At 47.0% G+C, this 9671-nt stretch overlaps 1 protein-coding gene and 1 non-coding gene across 2 annotated transcripts; one reads left to right on the top strand and one right to left on the bottom strand.

The window, feature by feature from the left end:
* Window positions 1-400: 400 nt before the first annotated feature.
* Window positions 401-5219, bottom strand: ufsp2 (ufm1-specific peptidase 2). Its single transcript, XM_076728994.1, has 12 exons — window positions 5130-5219; window positions 4822-4912; window positions 4287-4470; window positions 4135-4201; window positions 3411-3565; window positions 3128-3320; window positions 2694-2840; window positions 2430-2594; window positions 2205-2329; window positions 2046-2122; window positions 1069-1193; window positions 401-996 (listed from the first exon to the last, which is right to left on the bottom strand). Exons 1-12 carry the CDS (start codon window positions 5130-5132, stop codon window positions 910-912), a joined length of 1419 nt encoding a protein of 472 aa, XP_076585109.1. The 5' UTR covers window positions 5133-5219; the 3' UTR covers window positions 401-909.
* Window positions 3781-3853, top strand: trnar-ccu (transfer RNA arginine (anticodon CCU)). Its single transcript has one exon. It is a non-coding gene; the product is annotated as a tRNA-Arg (tRNA).
* Window positions 5220-9671: the final 4452 nt, after the last annotated feature.

The raw sequence follows: 9671 nt of genomic DNA, 5'->3' as shown, positions 1-9671 counted from the left end.
ATGGGACCAGGGTGAATCTATAATATGAACCTGTGTCTAGTCACTGTCATAGGATTTACATGCCAAAGCAGGACGGGTGGAGGTGGGGGGGCACGTCAGCCTGTGGACAATACATTTCTGCAGCCTGAGCTCCAAAGATTCTTTGAAAAAATTCAGATTTTATTTTGCCGACTGGTGAGAAAAGCTTCACCTGACTCTGACGACAGACTGACTGTGAAACTCAGTCACTGTTGTCCAACAATGGACGTCCAGAGGTCCTTCGGATGTTTCTAAGGGGTCCACAGCAAAATGAGGATTAATGTAATTCCACCGCAGATTATTCACCAGCAAATAAAAACAGAATGCATGTAGATTTCTCTGCTCTGCTGACAAATTCATACAAACGCAGTCAACGCAGTGCTCACAACAGACAGCCTTTAATCCAGTTTGTCCATGTTTGTGTTATCTGTGATGGGGCTCCAAAGACATTATTTCACTGTCCTTAAAATGTTAGAAAATAGTGCAAAAGGCCCTCCAAAACTTCCCAAATCCAAGGAGAAGTCTTCACATCTCGTGTTTGATCTGCCCGACGGCCTTTATCACTTACTGAGAAGACCTCCTGATCTGAGCGACTAGCATTGCTTAAAAAATGGCCAAAACCACAAAAAGATAATCAAAATAGTTGCGGATGACTCTTCTGTTAATTGACTCATCTGTTAATCGACCAACCGTTTCAGGTCACGTCTGTAACTTTGACACATCTGAATGAAGAACAAAAGAACGTTGAGGACAGTAAAACTCACTGTTCAGTTTAATGAGGACTGAAATCAGGTCGTCCAGCTTTCCTCCACTGGGGGGGGTCAGTTTGTCCCCGGTCTACATGAGACTGGACCAAACCTGAATTTAAGCTCAGCACAGAAATGACTCGGCTCAGATGGTCTTCGGCCTCTGAGGCAGACACAGATTATAATACGCTGTTTGATCCCAAAAATCTGGTCCTTTCCAGCCACACCAGCCCTGAAAGAGACAACACGCAGGTCAGACGCAGCACGTCAAGACGTCTACCTGACGGACAGACATGAGACTCACCTTGTCCGTGATGACCTGTAAGTCCTCCGCTCCGGTGTAATGTGGATCGAGGATGAGGTAGCAGATCTGCCCGCTGGTCTCGCTCCACGACACGCCGAGGATAGTGTGAGCTAAGACTCCGCCTCCTGCAACACAGCAGCCACAGGGACAGACGCTTTAAGTCCACGCAGGGACAGACGGCAGGTGGAAGAAGTCACGTCCTTATTATCCACTCATGTGCTCACAAAGTGGTGAACTCGCTCCATCCTCTATGATCCACTGAGCCTTTCCAGGACGCCCCTTTCATACCCAATCATGATCCTCTCACCTGTGACCAATCAGCCTGTTTACCTGTGGAATGTTCAAACAGGTGTTTCTGGAGCTGCATTCATGTGTTTTCACTGCTGTAGATGTTTCAGCTGGAGCTCATTGAACTCCTTTATATCCTGTTGGTGCTTTAATCTACAGCGATGCTTCAGATTCTATAAGATCACCATATGCTCGCAGCACGGCCGTCCTGTGAGAAACACGTATCTCCAAAAAGTTTGACGAGCCTATTTTCAGCTTTGTGACGATGATTTTCAGCTGATCCAAGAGGCTTTTTAAAGAGTTTACTGAGCTGAAGAAGACATGAAGGAACTCTTCATCCTTCAGTTCAGCACAAACATTCAACATCAGCACATCTGGAGATACGAGCTTTTCACTGGACAGGAAGGAATCTGAAGAGTGACTGAAGCTGTCAGACAGATGCAGCGGAGAAGAAGTACAGTATAAAGTTGCATAAAGTAAAAGTACGTTGAATGTGTACTGCAGTGGTTTCTGTTTCGACTGTGTGAACGTGAGTCACATGATCTGTTCTAACGTTGGTTTATTATTGGTTTAAGTGACGTTTATGTCAGGTTTTATGAAAATCGTGAAAATAACACAGTCGCTGTGAATCACAGGCCAAAATACTTGTGACAGAGTTTAGAAATACTTCTGAAATAGTTCCGGCTCACCGATCATGATGGGGGTCCCTTCAGTCAGGAAGTGGTTGGCCAGTTCTCGGCCTTTGGACGCCAGCTCTGAACCTTGACTGAGGAGGACAAACATCAGACGAATCCAAACAACGCGAACGTCATCAGACGAGCTGCTGCCACAGGCGTCGCACACCTCACCTCACAAACATGATCTTGGAAGTGACCTCGAGCAGCTGGTTCAGAACAGCCTGAACCTCGATGGATCCGATCCACTGCCGTGATCCCACAAAGGACGCCTGTTTGTCTCCAACGTCCACCAAGGCCTGGAGAGGACGGAGCCCATTAAAAGCAGCCACTTGGACACTTTGAGCGTATTGTGGGAGTTATGAGGTGCATCATGTGTTCAGAGGACCGGCCCTCTACCTGCTGGATCTCCTTGTGGGTGGGCACCGGCCGCTCTGTGAAGCCTTGCTGCTGGAACCAGGAGCAGATGGTCTGCAGGGAGCGATAAGCACAGCCCCAGCCGTTGTCATCCACGTGGTCCTGCATGTAGTGGTGATAGCTGTAGATCCCCTGGACCAGATACACCTTGACAAAGACAAATCGGGGTCACTAGTTCTTGCAGAGGACGTCTCAGTGTCCGTCTACGACAGAGGAGACAGAGCGAGAGCTGAATTTGGTGAGTACCTTTCCGTCGTCCAGGGTGGGGTGTGTGAGGACCAGGTGAGGGTTTCGCAGGTAGCCGTCCTTGTAGGGCTCATTGGGAAAGTGGTAGGCATTAGCTCTTTTAAAATAGGGCCAATCGTGTGGTAGCTCAAACTGCTGATGCAATTCCTGTGTAGAGAGATTTAGTGTGGAATGAAATGAAAAAACACTTTCAGGTCCAGCGGTCAGGACGACAGGCCCGACCCCCTTCAGGCTAACGTCTAAACCAGGTGTCACACAAAGTCACAGCTCTGCTTTGATCTGGTGTTTCATGCAGGTACAACGAGTTGGATCCACTAGCATTCATCTGTATGCTTCATGCTAAGCTAAGATTACAGCAGAGTAAGTGTAATGTCAGCGGAGCCTCATGATTCCTGCCTGTTTGTTCAGGACTTGAAAGCACCGGCGGGTCTCACCTGACGTTGAGCCTCCAGCTGGCTGTCGGGCACTCCGGCTGGGTAAACCACAGTCACCAGTCCTGCCGGCTCTGGGAGGAGGAAGTGGAGCGGTTCAGGTACCAGCAGCGTGGTGCCCTTCATGTGCTGCAGGGTCACTTTCTCCATCTCATGCAGCTGGTGAGTCAGCGCCTCCAACAGGCGCTCAAAGGCACTGCAACACCAGAGCGGAGACAGTGTGGAGAGCTGATCAGTCGAGTTTGGTCAGTGATATAAAATCGAGTGTTTTCCAGGTGAGACGTACTCTTTGATCGTGTCATTGCAGGTGATACGGACGACACAGTCCACAGGAAGAGCTGTGGACAGGAAGTGGGACTTCTGGACCGTTCTGCTGAGGATTGGGGCCGAGGCGGGGCCGATCGTTGTCGTCTCCATCATCAGTCGAAGGTTAATGACGCTCTGAAGTGAGTTTACATTCAAGCACACACAGACACCGTGAAGACAAAGAGGGACAGACTGTCTTCATAATCAATGTATCTTTAAACGCTACGAATATCACTGATTCATATCACACATCACACAAAACTCCGTCTAAACAACACGAGCTGAAACTGAACGACAGTCCCAGCACCTCCAGCACTGCTGCACAGAGGCCCCCCCACCCAGCCAGCACAGCCCCAGTGGCCTAATGGATAAGGCACTGGCCTCCTAAGCCAGGGATTGTGGGTTCGAGTCCCATCTGGGGTGATTAACAGAGCAGTGGAGCAAAGATGAGCTGAGTCCACAAACCAGAACCTCAATGCAACATGTTCCACAAACCAGAACCTCAATGCAACATGTTCTCTGCTCTGATTCATTTTCTGTACAGACAAAACTGAATTCACCTCCAGGTGTTGGACTGCTGGTCACCTGAAACGAGGCATCAATGTGCTGCTGCATCTACAATGCAAGGAACTTTGTGGTTCACATGATGAAAATAAAAAGGATTGTTGTGCATAAACGTCACTGTCAGACCGTCTCATACACACCGCCGCTGCGCTCTTTCTGCCTTTCTTCTTCGCTGACCTCTTGCCGACACTCTCTTGTTCATCTGTCCTGAAATAAATAAAAACTTCAGCCAAACAAATCAAAGCAAAGCTGAAAATTTCCTGTGACAAACACCGCTGAAAATGAAACTCACTGAATCCACTGATGTATATCTCCACACTTTGAGTCTGGAGTTATTTCTTCAGGCGTCACATGGACGCCTCTGTTTGGCCAAATGATAACGGGACTGTCACAGACTGCCAGGACACACGATTCAGATTTCACCCGAGAGCGAAGCGTCTCAAATGTGCTGGAGATGAGTCTGTGCACGAGCAGCGCTGAGAGAAGACAGGCAGACAATATCAGTGCTTCACCACAGGTACGTCGCATTACTTCATCTGTCAGCCAGTTTAAAACACCTGTGCACATCCTCTTCTATGACACTGCACTGATTCATTAATTCACCTTTATCGAATAAGCACAAGCAGAATCTTCCCTTTACATGGATTTACAGCCCTGCTCTGCACCTGGCTGCAGGTAGAGCAGCTAAAAGTGCTACTCCCAGTTTACATTTACATATACTGTATGTATGCATCTAGGTACTAGATGAGGTATTATGCTGGGAGCCCTTTAAACCTCGGGGTGGCTTCAAACCGCTACTTATTGGACTGAAAGGTCCGTGAACGCACCATCCGTGCTGTCCAGTCGACATTTGAAGTCCAGCGGTCCTCTGAGACGAAGGACAGTCCCTGTTTCGCGGGACTGAGAGTCTGCAACAACCTGAGATAACACAGAAGAAGTGATTAGCCTGAAACACGTGCAGGTGACAGAGTTTACGGCGTTGACAGATGAACATGTCGTGGTCTTTTGTCAGCTTCGACGGACCTGAGGGGCCGCTGTCAGCTAGCAGGATGCTAACCTGTTAGCTGACAGCGAGCAGACTGTAACACAGAGCCGAACAGAAAAGACGTGAACGCTCATTAAGGTGTGAACTCACCATGGCGGAGGTCAGCGAGGAGACATTAAACCACTAAACTGCTCCTCCGAACTCAGCAGGCTGACATGATGTCTGCTGTAGGAAATAATGAACGTGTCTCTGGCTGCGGCGTTCTATTGGACCACACTGACTCCGCCCACTAATGTTGCATTCACCGTAACTCGTAATTGAAATACTTTACGGGATAACATGGTGAGTGCAGCACTGATCCAGATCTTTGTGGCGTGTGTCAAAGCACATGAGACGACCTAACCTTACTGTTGTCATATGTTTCTCTGCAGAGTTGCACTGGTTTTTTCTACTCTGTGCTTTTGAAGCTAAAACGTCTCCTCGTTGTAGTTTTCAGCTTAATTAATGTATTAAACCTTCACTGGTTCATCAAACTGTCGGTCTGTAGACATACAACACTGTTATCTGCTGACAGCTGGCGAAGATCAACATACACGAACACAGATAATTCTATAAAAACATTACTATAAAAAGGAGAGGCCATCTTTTCTGGTCACCTCTTGCTTTTGTTTTGTGATGATTTCATACCATAACATGGTCTTTAAGACACAGTGTCAGACTGCTGAGCACTTGAATGTGGGAATAGGTTAAGGCCTACATTTGGAGCAAAATAATACTCATCACATAAACTATATTGTGCAGTCAGTGATGCTGCTCAGTGCTGCTCAGCGTCCTCTAAACTGTCCTGTAGTGGTGCTGCCTGTAGCGTTGCGACTGTCCCTGATGCTGGTTGTGCTTTACGAGGGTTGAGTGATGCATACTATATCTAATTACTCCAGCATCAGTGGCCATGTCATCCGTCTTATGCAACACTTGAAAACAGCTTCAGCATTGTTGTATTTCTGTCTTTTTATTCAGCTTTTCATTTGTATTTCAGATCTACTTTCCTCACAGGGATGAAGGATGCAGAGAGAGTGTAAAGAAGCCTCATGAAGACATGTTAAAGCGCAGAAACCCGTTTCTCGGTGCCTGTTTGCCTCCAGCTCTTACATGGCAGCCCTGCATGCTTGGCCTGGCAGGGTCAGCGCACACACACAGTTAGAGGTACTGTGTGTGCGCTGTTATGCGCAGAGAAGTGGGAGCTTTCTAACAATCGTCGCTTGTAGAACACATCACCACCAAATCTCTTCGAGGATGAAACTTATTAACAAGACTTATTAACGATTCCTCTTCATCACTGCAAAGTCAAGTAAAGCTCCTGCCCGGAAGCAGAGTCGAACATTATGTCACTTTCAGGTCACTCGTGTTTTGATCTGACGTTGCCTCTGGATAAAATCTTCATGGGTCTGTTGGGATTACTGGGAAAAGGAGCTGAAAGGGTTTTCCTCATGCATCGTCTAACGCAGCAGAGCCCTGAACAGGCCCAGCGCTCACGTCTGGCTTCGACTGTTGGCGCCTCTGAACACACAGAGGAAGCAGCTGCTCTGAGTTGTGCCTTCACTCAAACGTTGCTGGAAATAACTTATTTGGAAAATGTGGGGAGGAAACGTGAGTTTGTCTGAGGTGCTGGTGTCTGACGGAGCAGGTCCACTGTTGAGTCCACCAGAGTGCATGAATGCAACGCTGCCAGTGCAGATTTACTGGAAGCGTCTGTTAAAGGTCTTTATGTGCCTGAATGCTGCCGTCTGCCTGAAGAGCGCCTGACGTCATGGCTGTTCCTGTGGATTTACTGTGCTGGGCTTGATTAGTGAAGACACTGGCTATCTCTCTGTGTATCATAAACACAGCGTTAGGATCACTGGAAGTGTGTGTACAAGGACTGAACATATGCAGACACCATGCACATTCATCTTAAGGACACAAGCAAAGTTTACACTTGGATTCGTTTGGTTGTGTAATATCTGAGTGGAAATGACGGATGGTTGGATCCAACAGCCGTCGTGAGAAAGAAAAGTGGAAATATGTCGAAGCAACAAACTCGTCTTTTTCCTCTGGACAGAAAATCACCTCCGTTTCACGCCAGCAGACTCTTACTGAGACGTCTTCAGTCTGTCTCCATCACTGATGTGTCCACCGAAGGACAACCATATTTACTCATGTACAGTTTGGAGGTACTTTTACTGTACTTAAGTATATCCACTTTATGCCTCTTTATACATGAAGCTTCCCACAGAAATAAACCGACAGAAACTTCACCTCAAGACCTGTGTGTGTGTGTGTGTGTGTGTGTGTGTGTGTGTGTGTGTGTGTGTGTGTGTGTGTGTGTGTCAGTCATTCAGCAAGATCTGATCATGTTATGTGAATCTGCTCAGAAGTTTTGTGCCTTTTTGTGATTGGCCACACCCATTACCACACCCCCTTTTAGCCAATCGGCATGCACACAAACACACACACACACACACACACACACACACACACACACACACACACACACACACACACACACGACCTTCATGCCAAATTTCAGCCTGTGAGGTTGAAAATTGTGGATCTAAATGGATCCAAACTGGTTAAACGTCGTCCTCTGTGATCGTCTGATTCTTCTTTTACACACTTCCTCTTCACTTTTTATCTTTCTCTGAGGACCTTTTCTTTCCTCCTCGCAGCCATGGATGAAAGCTGCCTCTTCCTCTCCCACATCTTGACGGTCAAACCTCTCTCAGAGACACTTCACTGAGTCTGTCTGTCCACTACATGTGGTGTCCTCTTCGTTCGCAGGAGGACGCTCAGCGAGAAATGATTCAACCGTTTTCTGCTTCTGGTCTGATACTCTGTGCTCCTCACTTTGTAGACGGATGCTTCAGAATCCATCGTCTGTCCTTCGTCTCTCCTCTTCACCTCTGAGAAAATACAACAATGAGACAAACTTAAGGTCAGAAGGTCCATGTCCTAGATAATCATGACAAAGAGGTTTGTTCACGTCAGCGCAGTGGGTGACGTGTCCTCTGGGTCCCGGTGAGAGACGGAGACAACAGCTGTCTCCTCTGTGGTGGCAGATGGGCGCCTCAGACCCGAGGACAGCCTCTAAGATCTGCTTCAAGTCGACACGGCGGCCCGTTTGCAAGAGGAAATGTTTTCCTGTCACAGAGAACGAAAAGGACTGACTGCGTTTGACACTGATGTCCTGCAGTGACTTCAGAATCTCACAGTCAAATTTCCACAAACGAGCGCTCGAAATAAAAAAGCAAACACAAAGAAATCTTCATCATCTTGTACTTTTTGGGAAATGTGCTCGTAAAAAGAAAACGTCTTCGTTAACTCACCTTTAAAAACAAGAGCGTGAGATACTTAAGAGGCCGACTGTTTGACAGGACCCTTAAATCTGGATACGGCAGGTTTAAAGCTTTAAAGTCTGATGATGGGATCCAAACAGGTTGAGTCACCTGAAGCAGCCGCTCAGTGAACGTCCTGTAAAGTGTCATAAGAATGAAAGAGTCTTCACCTCATGATTTCTGATCATCGCCACCTGTTTGTTTAGGTAAACCAGCTAAAGCCATGTGATCGAACCTGCGTCTGAATTCAAGGGGAGTTGGTTGTTTTATGTCTGTGCTATTCATCTGGTTCTCACTCATTTGCCTTCCACTGACCAGGTTTAATGACCACACCCTCATTATTTCACATAAAGCACCATAAAGTGTCGCAGATAAAATGTCCTGCACATTTTAAAACTTCCACCTTTTCTTCTCGCAGATGAAACAACAGTTACTCGACCTGCGCTGACGGCGGCCACGCCGAGCCGAATGGAAGGATTCTCTAACCTATAAACTCTTTGTTGTCGTGTGGCGGCAGCATCCTGGCCTTGCTCTTGAAAGACAGCCAATCTAAGCAACCTGCTCGTCCAGAGCTGTGCATAATTGAAGCTCTGAAATGGATTTACTATGTTAGACAATGAAAATGCTCTTTTAAGACCAAACAAGGCCATCGAGCAGCGCTGCAGCCTCATCATGAGCCATGAAATCTATTTCTGACTGAAGTTTTATAAATGATCCCTCAGCATGTGTAATTATCACTGAGCCATTTCCTGAGCAGTCTTAAATAAAACAAATCTGAATCATTTCACATTGCACTTCAGCTCACAGAGTGTTTTCATGACATTTCAAAACATGTTAGCACGGAAAATACTGTAGTGAATGTCATTTTATCTCATTTATTTATAGGGAGAAAGCCCATTAATTGATGTTTCTGTAAATGTGCCAGAATAAGCTGGAAAGCTATTTTTCAACTGAGGTTTTTTGCAGGATGTTCTCAAAGCGATGAGGTGACAGGTTAAGAAACACAAACATACATCATCCTTAAGACAAACTGTGCAGAGCAGCAGGAAGCAGCAGAACGCTGAAGCACAGATAAGATGATGTGGACCACATGCAGCATGAAGCTGTGACGGGTAACGTACGGCGTTATCGACCGTACAATTACTCTGAATGAAATGTGAACATAAGTGGTTTGAAAGTGAGTCACAGGTCTGCACACCACAGAGCACACGAGGCGCAGCGTGGAAGAATAAAAGCTCACTGTGAATCACATCCAGCACATCAGACAAAGGAGGCCAGCCGGCACCCGCAGGCAGAGGACCCAAACCAACGGTCAATCCAT

Source organism: Chaetodon auriga, chromosome 4 (genome assembly GCF_051107435.1).
Source record: "Chaetodon auriga isolate fChaAug3 chromosome 4, fChaAug3.hap1, whole genome shotgun sequence".
Classification (NCBI taxonomy): domain Eukaryota; kingdom Metazoa; phylum Chordata; class Actinopteri; order Chaetodontiformes; family Chaetodontidae; genus Chaetodon; species Chaetodon auriga.
The sequence above is the reverse complement of the archived record's forward strand: the minus strand, read 5'-3'. Positions and strand labels throughout refer to the sequence as shown.

What these genes read in the sequence shown, in the direction of transcription:
- ufsp2 (XM_076728994.1), bottom strand. An exon ending in AGCTGGAGGCTCAACGTCAG is followed by an intron (nt 2,841 to 3,127) that starts GTGAGACCCGCC and finishes CTCTCTACACAG; the next exon opens with GAATTGCATCAGCAGTTTGA. An exon ending in TACAGGTCATCACGGACAAG is followed by an intron (nt 997 to 1,068) that starts GTGAGTCTCATG and finishes TGTCTCTTTCAG; the next exon opens with GGCTGGTGTGGCTGGAAAGG.